The sequence below is a fragment of the Oryx dammah genome, unplaced genomic scaffold, assembly GCF_014754425.2.
Source record: "Oryx dammah isolate SB20612 unplaced genomic scaffold, SCBI_Odam_1.1 HiC_scaffold_20, whole genome shotgun sequence".
Taxonomy (NCBI): domain Eukaryota; kingdom Metazoa; phylum Chordata; class Mammalia; order Artiodactyla; family Bovidae; genus Oryx; species Oryx dammah.
The window spans coordinates 537681-556278 of NW_024070204.1; the positions used below are offsets into that span (position 1 = coordinate 537681).

At 64.6% G+C, this 18598-nt stretch overlaps 1 protein-coding gene across 1 annotated transcript in view; it reads left to right on the forward strand.

The window, feature by feature from the left end:
* The first annotated feature begins 14591 nt into the window (after window positions 1-14591).
* The window catches only part of NKD2 (NKD inhibitor of WNT signaling pathway 2), a 29334-nt gene continuing 25327 nt past the window's right edge, over window positions 14592-18598 (forward strand). Inside the window, exons 1-3 of the mRNA XM_040262198.1 lie at window positions 14592-14678; window positions 14794-14931; window positions 16712-16884. Of these exons, the coding sequence (XP_040118132.1) occupies window positions 14592-14678; window positions 14794-14931; window positions 16712-16884 (398 nt within the window). The remainder of the gene's footprint in view (window positions 14679-14793; window positions 14932-16711; window positions 16885-18598) is intronic.

Below are 18598 nucleotides of genomic sequence, written 5' to 3' on the forward strand. Positions count from 1 at the left end.
TACACACTTTCCTGGAAAACAATGCATTCTTCTCTCTTCTCCCGGGAGCCCTGCGGCCGCCCCGGCGTGGCTTACAAAGGGCCCTCTGTGGGGCCGTACCCGCGGGTGGTGGGAGGCAGGTTGGGGGGGCACGCCCATCTCCACCCCCCGCCCCCAGCTTCCGCAGGCAGCCCCGGACGCGCAGGGCCCTGACTCCCGCAGCAGACCCCGGGTCGGGGGTGCAGGGCTGTGGGCTGCCCAGGCCCCTCGGGGCAGGAGGAAGAGGAGTGGCAAAGGCCCCCGAGAGGATCTCAGCCCCAGGGGCCACGGTGAGGACGGGGAGCCAAGTCTTTCCCACCCAGTGGACTGGATGTGGGCCCCAGAGGGGACCGCGAACCTAAGGTTTGACCTGTACTTCACATCAAAACAAAAATAAATTTAAAAGAGATCTGACTCACGAAAAGGCCCTCAAGGCCCAGAGGCACGCCTCTCAAACCAGAGAGAGCAGGACTCAGGAAAGAAGAGAGGGACGCATTGGGCTTTATGGAAACTGAGAGCTCCTGTCTGTCTGAGACCCCAGGGAGGAAGCCCGGCCCAGGCGGGAGGGACGGGTGACACATGGTCTGAGGAGCAGCCAGAGCCCGTGGGCACACTCGTGGCTCATCCCGGGCTCTTTCCAGCCCACAGCGAGGCCCGTGTCCTAGTGACCCGAGGATGCGGCCTGGACCTCAGCGGTCCTCTCTGTAGAGGCTGCCGGCTGGTGGAGCCCCAGGGGCAGGAATGGGGGGTTCATGGATGGGACAGCTGGCATGCCTCCCCCGGGGGCTGCACCCGAAGATAGAGGCTGCACCCCCACATGGGGGCTGCAGCACGAGCCCAGGTGGAAACCAGAGTGGAGGCCAGCCGGCCAGCCAGGGTGGAGGGACGGACAGAGCAGGGCCGGGTCCGCGTCCCAGGGGCCGGTCCACGGTGACCACCAACAGCAGGGCCCAGGAGCCCGCACCACTTCCGAGTCCAGTTACCGAGACACCCGGGGGGCTGCAGGCGTGGCCGCGCACGGTCTGCTGGTCCTCCCGGGGAGCGTCACTGCGTCCCAGTGGCACGGCCCCCCCCACCCTGTGTGCGGGGCTGCTTCTGGCTCTGAGCTGCTCCTGCAGGTGAGATGACTGGGAAACAAAAACGCAAGGCATAGGTGTTCTCAAGGGCAGACCCCCCACCTGCCGTGTCCAGATCGCGGCCCCCAGGGCCACAGGGGCCAACCCACGCTGCCCGCTGCGCCAGGCTTCTGCACCCCGAGCCTTGGCCTCAGGGTCCCCTAAACAGAAGCTGGCAGCTTCTCTCCCCGGAAACGGCTCGGCCCCCGGGGCGCCCACTGCGTGTGCCCCTCTGTCTCTCTGTGTCTCTGTCTCTGTCTCTCTATCTGTCTGTCTCTCTATCTCTGCCTCTCTCTCTCCGGGGGGAGGTGACCCTGGGTCATCTCGGTGGTCTGGTGCAGTCACAGGGGTCCGTGCGGGCAGTCGGGGGACAGGAGGCAGAGTCTAGGAGGCACTGGGCTGGGAGCCCTGGGCTGGGAAGGGCGTCCAGAAGCTGCAGGGGGAGCCTCGGGGTCCAGCCAGCACACTGGGAACAGAGCCTGTGAGCCCTGTTTCCTGTGGCCTCCAGGGCCGCGGGGTAGAAGATGTGGCGTCTCACAGAGGCCCCACGTGCTCACCGCTGGTCACCTGGAGCTGGCCCGACAGCCCATACGGGTGGGGCCAGGCGGGCAGGGAGGCCCGGGACAGCCCTGCGTGCCCTCGCCCCTCGGGAGCCGCCCTAGTCCAGCCTTGGTGCCCCTCCTGCCAGGCCAGCCCGGGGCTCACTGGTCTCCCAGGGGTCAGGGTCTCCGTCTCCAGGGTCCGCCCGGCCCCACACCCGACTGATCCCTGGGGTCTGTCTGCCCACAGCAGTCCTCACACGGCCCTGACGTGTCACACACGCATCCACTCTGGGTCTAGAGGGCTCTGCAGTCGCCACTGGTGGGCAGGGAGCTGCTCTGCGGGGCTGCCCTCCAGGGGTCAGAGGCCCACGCCACCTGGCCTGGCCAAACCCCGACCCCAGCTTGCCCCTTCTCGCGGGACTCGGAGGAGCCCACAGCTGCTGGGGGGCGTCCTGCAGGGCTGCGGGGAGGGCAGAGCCACACGGCGACCCATTCCAGACCCCTGGACACCCTGTGCTCTGGGCTCCAGCTGGCGCAGGGGTGGGAGCAACGGATTCACTCAACCAACCTGGCCGACAGCCCAGCGTCCGACAGCCCAGCGTCCGACAGCTGATGCTTGGATAAGCACGGAGTGTTTAGCTGCAGAGAGGAGCAGGCTCTGGAGCGACCCCGTCAGGGACGAGCCTGAAGCCATTGTGAAACAAGCCGGGCACACACTCCCCGCCTGTGAAGTACCCAGAACAGCAGTCTCTGGGGGTGGGGGGGTGCAGGGGGCTGGGAGCCGCCCAGCTTCTCCCGGCTCAGACAGCACTCCAGACTCGCCCCGTCCGCTCTCCCAGCCTCTGGGCCGGGAGTCCCCATCCTCGGCATCTGCCTCTGGTCCTGGGGTCTCTGTCCACTGCCCAGGCCCCTGGTTCCCCCGCCCCCATACGAGGGGCCGTCTCAGCACATCTGCAGCTGAGAAGGAAATGACAGCTTTTCTTTCCCTCCCGCTTCTCTAGACCGCTCGTGTCTTTAGAGCCAGAGGGAGGCTCTGCTTCTTTCCTTCTACTGAGAGAGGAAAACCCACCCTTCCCAGGCTGGCCTGCGTGGCTGGTTTACGGAACCACCGCTGAAGACAGAGGTCGGCCCTGGGCCGTCCCTGTGGACAGTCCCCAACCCAACTCCGGGGTTGTCCGGAGGCAGACCTGGGGCTGGGGGCCGAGTTCCAGCCCCCGAAGCTCAGGCGTGGTCGCCAGGCAGGGTGGGTGCCGGAGCCTGCTGCTGGGGAGAACGTTGGCCTGGCAGCCCGGCGTCAGGACCTCTGTGTCAGCACTCACCTCGCGCATCAGCGGGGAATCTCGGTGCTTCTTCTCTTTGGAACTTGAAACCAGGTGAATGATAGCGCGGTCCCACCACAGCCATCACCTTCGGCCACACGCTAGTCTGGAGAAAGCGAAGCCCGAAGAGCTTCCCTGGGGTGTCTCTTTCAGGAACATCTCTCCCCTCAGCCCCCTGCCCTACCTGGAGCTGCAGAGCCAGTCGGTTCCCTTAGAACTGAAGTGGACCGCTGAGCGTGAGTGAACAAGCTCACCTGTCCTCTGAGCGAGGCGCCCCGCAGAGGGTCCTGTCCCCAGCCCCGTAGCCTCACGGCTTGCTCCCTGGAGAGAGGGGCCCCCATTCTGCACAGGCCTCTCCTCAAACTTGCAATTTTTTAAGTTTTTCCCCATCTATTAAAAAGACATGTGTTTATTGTAAAGGAATAAAGAGTCCAGAACTGAAACAAGTCTCCCCCCAACTCCACAAGAGGAGTAACTTCTGCTAACAGTGTGTTGTGTGTCTTTCCAGACATTCCCCACGCAAATGCAGATAGAATTATTTCTGCACAAGTGGGATCATGACAAAAATACGCTGAGACCGGCTGCGTTTTTCACTCAGTGAGGTGTCCTGGACATTCTTCCTCCAGAGCCAGCCCGGACCCTGACCGTTCGGCCGCTGGAGGGGGGGGGGGGTGGGGGTCTTACCCTGCGGGGGTCCTGGCGCTGGTTCCCACCGGGGGCTGCTTCCAGTGACGTCACCTGTTAGAGGCAGGGCTGTGGCAAGGGCACGCAGGCGTGCACACACACACTTGTGCACACCCCCAGTGTGTCTGTGGAGCGCCCGCAAGCAGGCCCCTGCTTCTCTGTGGAGTGCTGGGCTTGACGAGGCCGTCGCGTTCCAGCCCCAGCGCCTGCCTCAGACAAGGCGGCCTGCTGGGAGGAGGGGTCACCAAGCCCCAAGACCCTCTCCTTCTCCATCACGTCGAGTCTGGTGCCCACCGAGACTCGATGGCTCATCACCAGCATCAACCGAACACCCCCGGGCTTGGCACTCACTGTCACTGGCATCAACGGTCAGGGGCCAGCGTGGGCAGAAGACGTGGGTTTCCGAGGGGTGGACAGAACACTGGGCCACTCCTGGTTCCTCCCAGGTGGCCGTGAATGTGCGGCTGAGGTGACCTCTCGGTGCCCAAGGGTGAGTGTGACGCCTGGAGTCGAACTCTGCCAGCCTCCCTCCAAGCAATGTCCCCATCAGGATGGCCACCCTGACCCCGGGGCAGGCCCACCAGGTCTGAGGGACTGGCCCCGGCCACTCGGGGGTCAGGAGGCCCCTCAGTGGGACCCACGTGGCCGCGCCCTGGGAACTCCTCCGAGGGGCTGGCCCCAGGCCTCGGCCGTCGAGAGGCAGGTGGTCTGACGGTCACGGAGCCGGGCAGTGTGCCCCCGCCAGGGGTCACCCTGCTCCCTGTCACATGCAGGAAGGAGAGACGCTTCCCTGGGCCTCCTCGTCTCTGTAGTCATCCTCCTCTGCTTTCTGCCTCTTTCAGGAAATTCTTCTGGGCGGTGCTTCTGAATAGTTCCCAGAAACCAGCCTCCAGGCGGTGAGAGCCCAGAGCAAGGCTTAACCCAGAGCCCGGGGGAGCGAGACTGCAGAGGAAGTCTGAGGGGCTCCCAGTGAGGCCGGCCTCCACCTGAGAAGGTCCTGCTTTCTCCAGGAGGACTGACCACAGGACGCAGCCCCTCGGCCACGGGCGTCCAGTGGGGGCCTGAGGACCTTAGCGAGCAGAAGGCGGCACCAAGGAGCCTCCCCTCCCCGCTGACCTCAGGGCCAGGCCAGAGAAGACCAGCCTTTCCCTGGACGCACAGAGCCGTGGGCCTTCGCGACCCCTCCAGCCCTGGTGCCCTGGTGTGGGGAGAAGGAGACACGTGAGGAAGGCACACCTCTTGAGAGCCCCGTTCGTCACCCAAGGGGGGAACCGGTACAGCGGGGCAGAGCACCCTCGCGACCCCTGAGAGGACGCTTCAGCTCCAGGGACCGTCAGCTGCGGTCTCCTCACGCTGCCCACCCCCTTATGAAGGCTGATGTCCACTTGGAAGCCGCCCAGGACAGCTCCCTGCCCCGACCAGGATCAGCCTAGGGAGTCCAGGTGTCTCCTATGGAACCACATGGGGACCCTCCTCCAGGCTGGACTTGAAATACCCCCGGTGTCTCCCCTAGACCCCCACCTCTGGTATTTAACTGCTTGAATTATAACATTTCCATGACTACATGCTGTGGACTGGGTGCCGTGCCCCCCGGGTTCATCCAGTCACTCGTCCACCCATCCAGCAAGTGATTTCTGAGAACATGTCCTGTCCAGGCCGAGGTCCAGACACTCAGATTCCAGGCTCCATGGATCTTAGAGTGGCCGGCGTGAGTGGTCAGGCAGCGAAGAAACACGCAGGGACAAGGGGGCTTCCTGGGACCAGGGATATACCTCCTGAGGGGAAGAAGAGAGAGGGGCCGTGGAGGTGTGTGCAAGGAGCTTCAAGGTGCGGGACACCTGTGCAGAGGCCCCGAGGCAGGACCACGCTTGGCACACATCCTGCCAGCAAAGCAGCTGGCGTTGCTGGAGTGGAGGGACCAAGGACGTGGCACGGGAGGGGGGTGCTGGGACAGCGGAGGCGCTGGGGGGCTGGGGGCGACGGGTCTGCCAGCCGGGCACTGGGGGACCTGGGGGGCAATGGTGTTGGGGCGGCAGAGGTGCTGGGGGCCTGGGGAAGGGGACGGGGCTGCCAGAGATGCTGAGGAAGGAGACAGGGCTGCCAGCTGGGTGCTATGGGGCCTGGGGGGTGGCGGTGCTGGGGCGGTGAAGGCACTGGGGGGCCCTGGGGTGACGGGGCTGCCAGCTGGGCACTGGGCGGCCTGAGGGGCGGCGGAGGTGCTGGGGGCCTTGGGGGTTTTGGGGCTGCCACTGGGCGCTGAGGCTCCCCGGCCCTACACTTCCATGGACACACCCTGCTGGAGTGAGGGAGACCCTGTGGGCCCCACCTCCCCCACAGCGAGGGGTCCTGCCTGCTGACAGCTGCTCCTTTATCCTCATGCCCGTCTTTGGCTGGAGGAGCCGTGGTGATACCTGTCCCTGGGTGACAAGGTCTGCCCAGCATCCAGGGCCACGGGGAGCCCTGATCTGGGACGCCCCTCCACACGCTTGGCCACGACCCACCGACTCTGAGTCCTGGGACTCTGGGGGCTCCCCTCCCCCTGGGGGACACAGACACGGTGGCCTCGGGAGGGAGTCACAGCAGCATGAGGGAGCCACCACCTGGTGCCAGCCTGGGGCAGCCTGCCCTTAACTCCACAAGTGTGTGTGCCGTTCAGGCCGATGCTCTGGAAGGCTGGAGACCTGGAGCATGCTGCCGCAGGCTGACCGGCTGCAGGACCCCGTGCTCCTGACCTCGGCCAGGAGGCTTCGCCCCAAGCAGCTCATGCCCAGGACCCGCCCCGGCCTGCAGGGCCCACCCTCACCCCACCTCCCCGGGACCCGGCCAGCTATCCCCTCTGCTGCAGAGGCTTCCCACACCCTCTGGGCCTTGGGTGCTCTCTGAGTCCCCAGGGCGGCCTCAGTGTCCACTCAGTCAGCTCGCCCCCCCTTCTGCAGAGGCAGGGGAGGTGGGAGACAGAAGGCCCCCGGCTGCAGCTCTTGTTGCATCAGCCCCTCTGATCACAAGCGGAAAGCCGCTCGCGCCCCTCCTGCACCCCTTCAGGGGCTGTCCCCGCCCCAGGCCGTGCCCCCAGACTTCCGGCCACCTCCAGCCCGGGCCTGTCCTGCTGACCCCGGCACGCTAGCCTGAATGGCCCCCGCTCCGTCTCCAGCCCTGCTCTGACCTCGTACCTGAGACGTGCACCCAGCCTCCTGAGAGTAGGGGGCCCACAGGGGGACTCGGCCTGGGGCTGACCCGCAGGCCAGGGGTTTGTCCAGCTGCTCCCCGGTTTACGGCGGGCTGGGGGGACGGTGGTCCAAAGCAGGTCATCCCCCAGGCCCCTGCTGTTGCCCTGAGCGACACCGGGCCCTGCCCTCGGGGGTGACAGTCACCAGGTGCCAGGGGTGGGCCCACAGAGGGGGCTGAATGGCACCCCTACCCAGGTCCCCACTGCCCCCCGCCACCACCACCTCCCCTGCCACAGGCCACGTGTCCCGTGGACTCCAGGTCTGGTGGCTGAGGACACTGCCCCCGCCCCTGCGAGAGACGCCTGGGTCTGGGGTCGAGGTCCGTGCTGCACCCATGGAGGAACAGATTCTGGAGGCCCAGCCTCGCTGCACAGCTGTTAGCAGCGGGCCGAGCACAGGGCCGCCTCTGCGCCCGAGTCCAGGCCGTTCCGGCAGGAAATCACTGACACAGCACTGAGGGGACAGAGGGAGGTCAGAGTTCACCACCGCCCGCCCCCAGAGGCAGGACGGCGGGATCTGTGGTCATTTCCTAGCAACCTTGCACAAGCGAAAAGCAGCTGGACAGAGGTGCTGATGGCTTCAAACCTGCTTCCGTTTCTCAGTCGATTCCACGTTTCAGAGCCCCGGGGGCACGTCGGCAAGCCCCGTGGGCCCCGCGGGCAGGCGGCTGAGGATCCCGCCACGGACTCGAGACAGCAGCTGCAGAGCCCCAAACAAGCGAGGGCCAGGGCACCAGGGGACATGCAGAGGGCGGGGGGCCCTGGAGACGCCGGGGTGCCTGTTTCCACTTGTGCGCGAGCGTGTCTGTGAGCACCCGTGTGTGCCGGTGTACAGGCGTGTGCACACGTGTGTGCTTGTTCGGGTGTGTGCATGCGTGTGTGCATGTGAGCGTCTTGGAGGGGTGGAAGGAGGAGGCCCTCCTCCAGCTCCCTTCTGCTCCTGGACCTTGAAGAGAACACGGTGAGGCCACCGTGTGGACCCCCCCGGCAGTTGCCCGAGAGAAGGCGATGTGGGCCGCTGGGAGGCTTACTGAGGTTGCGCAGGCACTGCCATGGTTGCGGGGGGACACCAGGGAACCTCTGGGGGTCACGTGAGCAGGTGGCGTCCTGACCACCTGGCCATGAAGAGGCCCCGGAGCAGACACTCGAGAGGCGCGTGTGGGCCCTCTCGGCTGGGCAGCGGGCCTGGTCCCATCCAGAGGGCCTGAGCTCAGGCCGCCCACCTCCTGCCAGCAGCTCCAAGGGCATGGGCTGACTGGACCTCCTCCCCGGAGCCAGGAAGGGCAACTCGGACCAATAGGGCTGTGACCGCTCCCCACTGCCCAGGGGGAGGGAGCACGGGTCCCCACTCGTCACCCAGCCCTGGGAGCTACTCCCCTGGAGTCGGGGGGCCGGGACCCGGGCAGCACAGGAGCTGGGGGTGGCTTCTAAGGGCATCTGGCATCTGGGTGGGTGGCAGGGTCTCCTTCCTTCAGGGAAACCGTGGCTGGGCTGGTTCTGCAGATGGGAGAGGGTCCCTGCCAGGCAGCGCAGAGAAGGCCCCCGCTTCCCTGTCTCCTCTGTCGGGGGCTTTGTGGAGGTGGGATCTGGGGGCTCCACCCACAAGGGTCTCCCTCCGGCTGGACATCCTGAGCCCCGGCTGTGGGTCCACTCTGAGCCAGCTCTGCCTCTGGGACCTTGGGAGATGCCCTCAGGACTCCTGCTGGCCGGGGCTGGGCAAGCATGTGCAGAATGATGGGAGACCCCTCAACCAGGTTCCCCCTCCCCAGGGGTACACTCTGGCCAGGCCCCTGGCCCTCCTGGCCAGATTCGAGCAGCAGGTGGCCACCCTCACCCATCCTGCCGAGGCTGCCAGTCCAGGGGAGCAGAGGACCTGAGCGCCTGCTCAGTGCTGCTGGACCTCCGGCCGCTCCGGGGGTGGACGGGGGTTTGGGGGTCCGGGCAGCTACCGTTCACAGCAGACTAGAGCAGCTGCTCCAGTGTGCTAAGACTCTCCAGGGATAGAGCGCCATCCAGTCACGCGGGAAGAGAAGGTGCAGGCGTCTTTTTCCTGCATAGAAACATTAAACTTCCGTAAATCAGAAACAAAAAGCAAGTCTGAGAGCAAACTGAGTGAATGTTTGCAGCAAGATGACGGGGCAAACAGGTCCTTCACATACAAAGAGCTCGTTTAGTTGCTAAATCATGCCCGATTCTTTGCGACCCAGGGACTGTAGCCCGCCAGGCTCCTCTGTCCTTGGGATTTCCCAGCAAGAACAGTGGAGTGGGTTTCCATTTCCTCCTCCAGAGGATCTTCCCGACCCAGGGATCAAACCCACCTGCACTGTCTTCTGCACTGACAGGCGGATTCTTTACCACTGAGCCAGCAGGGAAGCCCAGCAGAAGCTCTCACCCATCAATAAAAATTATACCGTAATAACCATAGAAATGTAATTAATGTAAACATTAATACAAGTCAGTCTTGATCATAGCCAAAGAAATAAATACTAGACAAAATAAAAACTAAACAAAAATGAGACTTTTTCAGTTTCTCATTGGTTTTGGAATGCCAGGGGCTTGCCTGTAGGCTGCTGAGGGAAGTGTAAACTGGCGAGGGCTTTTGAGAAGCAGTGTAGCTCTGGACATCACCAGCGTGAGAGTGATTCCACACCTCGGCCGGGCAGCTCGGGGGACAGTTGGAACAGGGTCAGTGGCTTGCGACAAAGGCAGGCGTGACTCAGCCCCTGCAGTCGTAGAGCGGGAACGCTGTGACCGAGGCAGGAGGGAACCAGTGCCCGTCCCGTGGTCCTGCCAGGCAGCTGCAGGCAGGAACACAGATCTTGCTTTTAAGGAACCTTTTGGTTGTTCAGAGAGTGATCATGAAAAGTTTTCGGTAAAACGAGCAGACACAAAACTCTGGCTAATGAAGTGATTATTTTGGGAGGCGGCACTGGGGAAATTTTCATTTCCTTCTTAATTTCTACGTTTTCTAAGTTTTCCGTAGGGGTCAGAACTTTTATAACGAGAAAAGGAAATGAACTTTTGTTCTTATAAAAATACAACCTGGAAAAATAATTCCGACGAATGTGCACGATGTGTGTTGTGAATATTAAGAAACGCATTGATCCATACGGGCAGATCTCAAACGCCCTAGGCGTTGCTGCCAACGCACTGGCCCCTGGGCACGGCTCGGGCCCTGGGTGGCTCTGGGTCCACTGCCCTTGCCTGGCCCCCAGAGACCAGGGCAGGAGGTGGGAACGTACCTGGGTGGGGGCAGCTGGCTGTTCTGTGCTGGAAAAACACGTACCCTCCACTCCTCGCCATCCTGCTTGAGTGGAAACACCCAGCTCCGCTCAGCTCTGCTGATTCCAATGCACTCGGCACCTGCGGTGGGAATCCTGCCTCCAGGTCCCCGGTCCTCTCCCGTGTCGTCCTTTCTGGACGAAAACATCCATGAGGCTGCGTTTGCGATAACTTGAGTCAGCTCTGTGGTGGTGACACGGAGAGGGTGGGGGTCAGCCCTAGGCGGGGGCGACACGGTTGGGGGGGCCTGAGGGTCAGAGCCTGAGAACTGCAGCCTCGCCCCCTGTTCTCAAGGACACTGGCCTCCGTTCTGCCTGGTGGCTCTGACCTCGGCTCTGACCTCTGTGCTGACCTCTATACTGACCTCGACTCTGACCTCTGCTGACCTCTATCCTGACCTCGGCTCTGACCTCCATGCTGACTTCCGCTCTGACCTTTGTGCTGACCCCCGCTCTGACCTCGGCTCTGACCTCTACTCTGACCTCTATGCTGACCTCCGCTCTGACCTCCGTGCTGACCTCTGTGCTGACCCCCGCTCTGACCTCCACTCTGACCTCGGCTCTGACCTCCGTGCTGACCTCTGTGCTGACCTCTGCTCTGACTTCTATACTGAGCTCGGCTCTGACCTTGGCTCTGACCTCCGTGCTGACCTCCACTCTGACCTTGGCTCTGGCCGAAGGCACTTTCAGGGCCCAGGAGGTGACCGTGCTTCTCGGTGGAGGAACCTACTGACTCAAGTCCGGCCGCGTGGGCATCTGGAAGCTGCGCAGGAGGAGGAGGAGGAGGGGAAAGAGGCGGCTCCCGGCCACGTCCTGGGAAGGTCCAGGCGGCTCCCCAGGCCGTAGCCCAACCAAGCACCTCGTCTAGGACACCAGCCCTCCGCGTCGCGGTGCGGGCCCCTGTCCTCGGGTGCGGGTCCCGCAGGGGGTCACTGGAGGATCCCGGGATTGCACTTGCGCCCACCCCGTCGCCGGGCCGCCACGGCAGCCATGGGCGGGCAGCCTGGGAATGCTGCCCGTCCCCGGGGCTGTGACCGTTTCTGAGAGCAGGAGCACCCTGCCCTGGAAGGGTCCGGGTCTGGCCTCCTCCGTGCTTCCCCCAGGACACTCTCCCAGTTAGCCAGCCGCCCACAGACCTGCTGGGTGGGGGGCAGTGGGGAGGACCAGACAGGGACCAAGCGTCCCCCCTCAGGCTCAGCCCCCCTGCAGACGCATCTCCTCACCTTGAAGATGAGCCTGGAAACTGATGCGATCTCAGGAGGCGCTTCCAGAGGCTGCAGGGCGGCAGACTAATCACGGAGGGCGCCGCTAAGCCCAGCCCTGCTCTTTGAAAGCTCTGAGAACCAATTTTATCAACAGTGCAACTGTCCCAAAGGCTCCAGGGCCTGGAAGGGAAGACACAGGCCGGGGCGAGGACCCCACCTGCCCGCCTCCTCCTGCATGGCCGTCCTGGAGCCCGGACAGGCAGGGCGGTCAGCGGCGCCGCGCCAGGCTCAGGCCTCTGAGTGAGCCTGAGCTGGTCTCAGCTGCTGGGCGGCCCTGCACTCTCCTCCTGCAGAGGACGAGCAGGGCACAGCAAGCGGCCCCGCCTGACCCACTGCCCCGGGGGCCAGGACGCGTGGGGAGCCTGAGTCCAGCTGCAGGAGGCCCGCAGCAGGAGCGGGGAGCCCAGGGCAGAGTGTGCACCCAGGCAGGAGGCTAACAGGGTCCCATAGGCAGGCCATGGTAAGGACAGGCCCTGGGCAAACAGCCCTGGGCTGACCTCGTGGGAAGGGCTGACGCAGCCTGGTAGGGGTCATGCCGTAGCGGCAGCACCATCACGGGCACACAGCATACCCACCGAGTGGTGGACGACAAGGGGGGGGGCCCCCAGGGAGCATCCCCCAGGGATGGTGACCGGCAGCCCCATGGCCAGAATGGCGGGGAAGGGGCCGAGCTGAGGACATCACGGCGGACGTCGAGAGCAGGCACGGTGGCCAACACGGCACAGAGGGTGGGGGCCACGCTGCCGGCACCACAGCTGGCGCCACAGCAGCTCCAGCCTGGGCGCCAGGGAGATGGAAGCACCGGCTCGGTGGGCGCCAAGGGCTGGTGACATGGCCTTGGGGGTCCCCGCCAGGCCCAGGGGCTGGGGGCCGCTGCATCCCAGGGTCCCCTCTGAGTTGGGATTGCTGGGGGGTTGGGGGCGGGGCCCCTCCAGGACCAGGGTGGGTTGGGGTGTGGGTAGCGGTCTGGGTTCAGCCCAGGGTGTCCCCTCCGGGGATCCAGCCCCTCTCTCCGGGTCAGCACCTGGCCCCTTGCCCACTATCACAGCTTCTTGTCCACATCCCTCCTAGCCAGCGGGGGCCTCACTGGGCAGCGGTGCCTGCAGGTGGCAAGCACTTAGTTGACCGGCCGGGGACACCGGCCAGACCCCTGGCGTCGCCGCCTAGCTGTGGCTTCGGCCTGAGACAGGTGTTTTGTGATGCTCGACCTGCAGATTCTTAACTCAAGGTGCCTCCTGAAGCCACACCCGCACTGCTCAGCTGGGGGGGGGGGACGACTTGCTTACCCTGCCTGGTGCGCTCCGGCGGCAGGCAGGTGGCCTCTCCCAGGAGCCCAGGCTTGGCTGGGAGCCCAGGCTTGGCTGGGGGCCCACTCTCCGCCCCGGCGGCAGCCAGCAGGACTGGGAGCCTGGTGGGGTGGGGGGACGGCCCCAGGTGAGGGCTTCTGCCTGCAGCCCAAAGACAGGGGGACCCAGCCTGAACCACTTCCCCAGAAAGGCCCGGCAGCTGGAGTCCAGATGGGGGGTGCAGCCTCACCTCCCGGGCTGGGCGGGCTCGGTCAGCGACTGGCCGGGACAGCCCTTCGGGGGGCTGAGGCTGCAGAAGCCAGGACAGAGGAGCCTGGCGGGCTGCCGTCCGCGGGGTTGCAAGGAGCTGGACTGGAGCAACGGAGCACAGGCGTGCTGAGGGGGCGGCACCCGCAGGACCCGGCCGGCACGGAGAGAGGGTAGCTCCAGCGCTTTCTCCGGAGGAAAAGGCCTGCGGAGGCCAGACTGCCTTCTGGCTGGTGAGCCCAAGCACCAGGTAGATGCCCCTGTTTCCCGAGCCGGCCTTCCGGCCCCTCCTGGCTGGGCTCCAGAGGCGAGGGCACTCTGAAATCCGGGAGCGGGTCTCTCCTCACCTCCCAGCCTCCTCGGGCCTGTTGCTCAGGCCCCTGGGGCTCGCTGGACCCTCGGGACACCCTCAACCCTGGGGACAAAGAGGGATGCACACTGGCTCCACGAGGGCTGTGTGTCACAGGGACCTAACTGCCCCAGGCGGGAGGTTGCCAGTGGTGCAGACAGCCAGGCCCGGAGGCTGAGCTGAGCAGGATGGGGTCCCTCCGGCTCCTTGAGGTGCCCTGAGCCGGGAGCCAGGCAGACGAGCGGGCGTCCCTGCTGGGGCTGGCGGACGGCACTGTGGGCTGCAGGGTCCTGGGCTGGATGGCCTTCAGGCACCTCTGAGGTCACACCCCCCGGGTGAGGGAGTCTGCGCTCGTCCCACTCCAGACGCAGGAGGGGCCCCGGGGGCCTTTCCGAGGAGCAGGCGGAGGTCCCCCAACTGAGCTGACGCCGGCAGCAGACAGCGGCCAGGAGGCAGGGGCAGCCCGAGTCAGGGCCGGGCCATCTGAGCTGCTGCCCGGGGCCCCAGGACCCGGGCCTCAGGGAAAGGGTCCCCAGTCTGCCGCCCCCTCTCCTGTGAACTGTCTGTCCGGCTGAGGGCAGCCAGGCAGCCAGGCAGCCAGGCAGGTGTAGCGGCCACTCTCTGGAGACTTCAGTTCAGTTCAGTTCAGTTGCTCAGTCGTGTCCGACTCTGTGACCCCATGGACTGCAGCACGCCAGGCCTCCCTGTCCATCACCAACCCCCGGAGTTTACTCAAACTCATGTCCATTGAGTCAGTGATGCCATCCAACCATCTCATCCTCTGTCGTCCCCTTCTCCTGCCCTCAGTCTTTCCCAGCATCAGGGTCTTTGCAACTGAGTCAGCTCTTCGCATCAGGCGGCCAAAGTATTGGAGTTTCAGCTTCAGCATCAGTCCCTCCAATGAACACCCAGGACTGATCTCCTTTAGAATGGACTGGTTGGACCTCCTTGCAGTCCAAGGGACTCTCAAGAGTCTTCTCCAACACCACGGTTCAAAAGCATCAATTCTTCTGCAGTCAACTTTCTTTACAGTCCAACTCTCACATCTATACATGACGACTGCGGAAAACCACAGCCTTGACTAGGCAGACCTTTGTTGGCAAAGTAATGCCTCTGCTTTTTAATATGCTGTCTAGGTTGGTCACAGCTTTCCTTCCAAGGAGGAAACTTCCATAGACGCCCTGTTCACGTGCCCACTGTGGGCCACCGGGAGGCCTTGTTCGGTGAGGCTGGGGAACGATGACCACTTTCCACCCAGAACAGCGCCAAGTGGAGGATGCAGGACGCGGCAAAAAGAAGGCCCTTCCATTGGCCGACACAGAGAGGGTGTGGGGGGGTGGTCTGTTCTCTGGGCCCCAGAGGCGGGCGGGGTAGGACCTCAGTCCTGGCGGGGCCCTCCCTTGACGGGACCCTGTGAGGTGAGGGCTGTTGTCCATATCAGCCCCGCCCTCTCCTGCCATCACCGCCCACCCCCAGCACGGGGGTGCAGGTGGAGCAGGCCTCGGTCACTGCACAGGCCCTTCCTCCGGACCCTGGCAGCCAGAGCGGGTGGGACGTCCTGGCTTCCTCCCGTCTCCGGGTGCGGGTGCTAATGCCGCCCCGGCCGCGCCCATGCCCACCGAGGAAGCCCAAGTGTCCTGGTGGGTGAGCCCCCCTCGAGTCGCCCCAGGGAGGCCCCACCTCCGCTCACCTGTGCCTCTGCCGAGTCAAGAGTTCCCAGCACCAGTGACCTCGAGGGGCTTCCCAGGATATCTGGCTGTGCCCCGCAGACACGTGGGCAGAGGATCAAACAGACAAACCAGAAGAATGCAGAGGCGTGTCACCAAACCACGAGCAACAAAAAATAAAACAGACAAACTGGAAATATCGAAATTAAAAGAACACCATGAAAACAGGGAAAAGACAGCCCACAAGATGGGAAAAATAAGTTTGCAAATCGTATATCTGATAAGGAACTTTAATCCATAATACATAAAGAACATTCACAACTGCATGGTTAGAAGAACGAAGGTTTAACAGACAGCTCTCCAAGGAAGCTGTGCAAACAGAGAAGCACAGAAAAGGATGCTGGGCATCGTCACCCAGCGGGAAACGCAAACCAAACCACAGACACCAGCCACATCCACCAGGACGGCTGGAGCCAGACGCACAGGGACAGGCACTCTCAAGGGTGTGGGGCCTCCCCCACGGCCGGTGGGCCGGGAGCGGGCAGCGTGTGGAGAACGCTGGACCTCAGTGCGTCCGCTCCCCGCAATGTGAAACAGAGGTCCCTAGGGACCCTGAGAGCCCACCCCAGGTGCCAACCGAGAGAACCAGACACCCATCCACAGGCTTGTGCGTGAGTGTCCAGAGCCCCGTGAAAGCAGACCGACCCAAGCGTACATGGTTCAACAGAACGGGGTCCACCCGCAGCACAGCACGCCACTCAGGCACCAAGGGGAACGGAGCCCCGACATGCTACCACTCAGACGAAGTCTGGATGCGCCTCGCCGTGCGGAGGAAGCCGGACTCACAGGGCACACGCCACGGGATGCCCCTCACGTGAAATGTCCCGAATAGGGTGATCCAAGGACGGTGGGCACGCCCCTGGCAGCTGGGCGTAGGAAGATGGGCGTGCCAGGGTTTCTCTCTGAGGCGCAAAGATGTGCTGAAACTGTCAGGGATGGTCGTGCACATCCACGGAAACACGGATGGCGTGGGCCGTACAGAGCATGGGGGCACACGGGGGCGTGCGCACTGAGGTCGAGGAAGCCAGAGAATGAGCGCAAAGGATAACGTTTAAAGTTGCCAGCGAGTCCAGGTCCATGTGGACAGGGGTGAGGCTTCTGCTTTATGGTCCCGCTGCCCAGCGCTCTGCAACAAGGTGCCCGTCAGGCCGACGCCAGGCAGCCCCGGGAGGGCAGCCTTCCTCCCACCCTCCCAGGACTAGCTGACCCTGCACGCGACAAAGACCAGAGCCTCTGCCAGAAAGGACGAGGCTCGCCGGTCTCTGCCGGCACACCTGGCGGGCACCCTCGCCAGCACCCCCGCACTGCGGGCACGCTCGGTCACAGCCGACCCCCGAGCCGCTGCCCCGCGTGGACGTAAACACGGGGCATTTGAAGGGCTGCCGCCCCCACGCCGACTGCACAACACACCATGCTATTATCGTCACAAAGACACGAACAGGGCGCGCGAAACCACGAGATGAGGAACCTCCGCACTCTCCTCCCGCCTCTAGTCGCTCAGTCGTGTCCACCTCTCGTGACCCCAGGGACTGTATCCAGCCAGGCCCCTCCGTCCATGGGGTTCTCCAGGCGAGAACACTGGAGTGGGTTGCCATTTCCTTCTCCAGCTGCACTCTCGCTTGCCGGTTAAAGGCCGAGGTGGAGACGGAGGAGGGCGGGGAGAGCCAGGGAGAGGGGCCTGGGCCCCCACCTGCAGCTGGGAGCCACACGGAAGGCGGCCACCACTGGGTCGGGCAGAGCCACCTGCAGGGCCCCGGAGACCCTGCCTCCCAGCGCCAGGATGGGAGGCAGGTCCTGCCTGAAGGGTGGGGCCCCCTCTGGGGCTGGCCTCCAGCTGGGGTCTTTCGGAAGGGATGGTGGGAATGGCTCATGGGCCAGGCTGCCCGCGGCACTGTTTATGACACGTTCACACCTCCACGGGCAACTTGCTTCCCGGCTGAGGGTCGGCCTGGGTCAGGAGCAGGACTCCAGGTCAGCCTCCCACCCAGTCTTGGGCCAGCTGTGCGGCTGTGGGAACCACGGGGCACCTGTGGTGGGGGGCTGTCAGTCACTCAGTCATGTCCAAACCTTTAGGACCCCATGGACTGTAGCCCACCAGGCTCCTCTGTCCATGGGGTTCCCCAGGTGAGAACACTGGAGTGAGTAACCGTTCCCTTCTCCAGGGGGTCTTGCCCACCCAGGGACTGAACCCAGGTCTCCTGCGTTGATGGCTCAGCTGGTAAAGAATCCGCCTGCAAGGCGGGAGACGTGAGACTGACCCCTGTGTCGGGAAGATCCCCTGGAGGAGGGTGTGGCAACCCACCCCCGTATTCTGGTCTGCAGAATCCCTCGGGCTGAATAGTCCACGGGGTGGCAGAGAGCCAGACACCACTGAGCGACTCTCCCTTTCTCATGTACTTTACCGTCTGAGCCCCCAGGGAAGCCCCAGGCACCTGGACCCTCTAAAGCGAGGCAGCAGCAGCCCCCACAGCCGGACAGCCAGGAGCGTGGACCGCAGAGACGCGTGGAGTGTCCCTGCGCTCGGCTGGGTGGGGGCTGGTCAAGGCCTGTTGCCCCAGCAGTGAGAGGTGGGGGGGGGGAGGCTGGTGGGTGTGGAGGCTGCAGCCCGGGAGGCCCAGCCCCTTGAGGGGGGTGGGCCTGGCTCGGGCAGAGGAGGGACCTCACCCACGTCCAGGGCACTGGCCGGCCTCGGGCCACGTGGGTCACCCATGGAGCTGGAGACGTGCCCGTGCCTTGGGACGACAGGCGCCTGCCGGGTTGCAGAGGCTGCAGCAGATGCCTGGTGAGGGGGGTCGCCCAGATCGAGGGGAGAAGCTGAGTGGCAGCGGCAAGCCGGGGTTCAAGGAGGTAAGAAGGGGCGGTTTCTGGGAAGGCAGACTGAGAAGCCTTCCTGTGGGGTAGGCGGCGGTGGGGCGGGGCAGGGGGGAGGGGGAAGAGCTGGAAGGGAGCTGGTGGGGGGGCGGGGGGCGCGGCCCTGGGTGCCGGAGACCCCAGGTCGCCGACACCCCTCACTGCCCAGGAGTCCAGCCCTCGGCCACCCCGGTCCTTGCCTGTCCTTGAATACCACGAGGTAGAAAGAGTCCGGCGGGTCCCCAGCAGTTGGGCCGGGACCGCAGTTGGCTTTTCCCAGAGACCCGGTCCCCACCTCCTGTCCTTCCAAAGGACGCCCCCACCCGCGGGCCTCTTGGCCTCCCCGGGCCCCACCCTCGCCCCGAGACCAGCTCCACCAGCAGCCAGGCGCGTGCCCTCTAAGTCTCCTCCCGCCAAGGGGCAGGGGCACTGGGGTGCCTCTCGAATTGGGGGTGCCAGGACACGCCGTGAGAGGGTGGGGCTGGGAGCTGTCCACACAGCGTCCACCGCAGCCTCCGACTCCCTTGTAGACCTTCTGTCCGGGGTCCTGTCGCGGGCGGCGCCGCCCCCGCGCGCAGGGCTTGGCTCGCGCGCCCGCAGGGCTTGGCTCGCGCGCCCGCAGGAGGCGGGCTGGAGGCCGGGCCCGTGCGCTGCGGGCGGCGGCCGCGG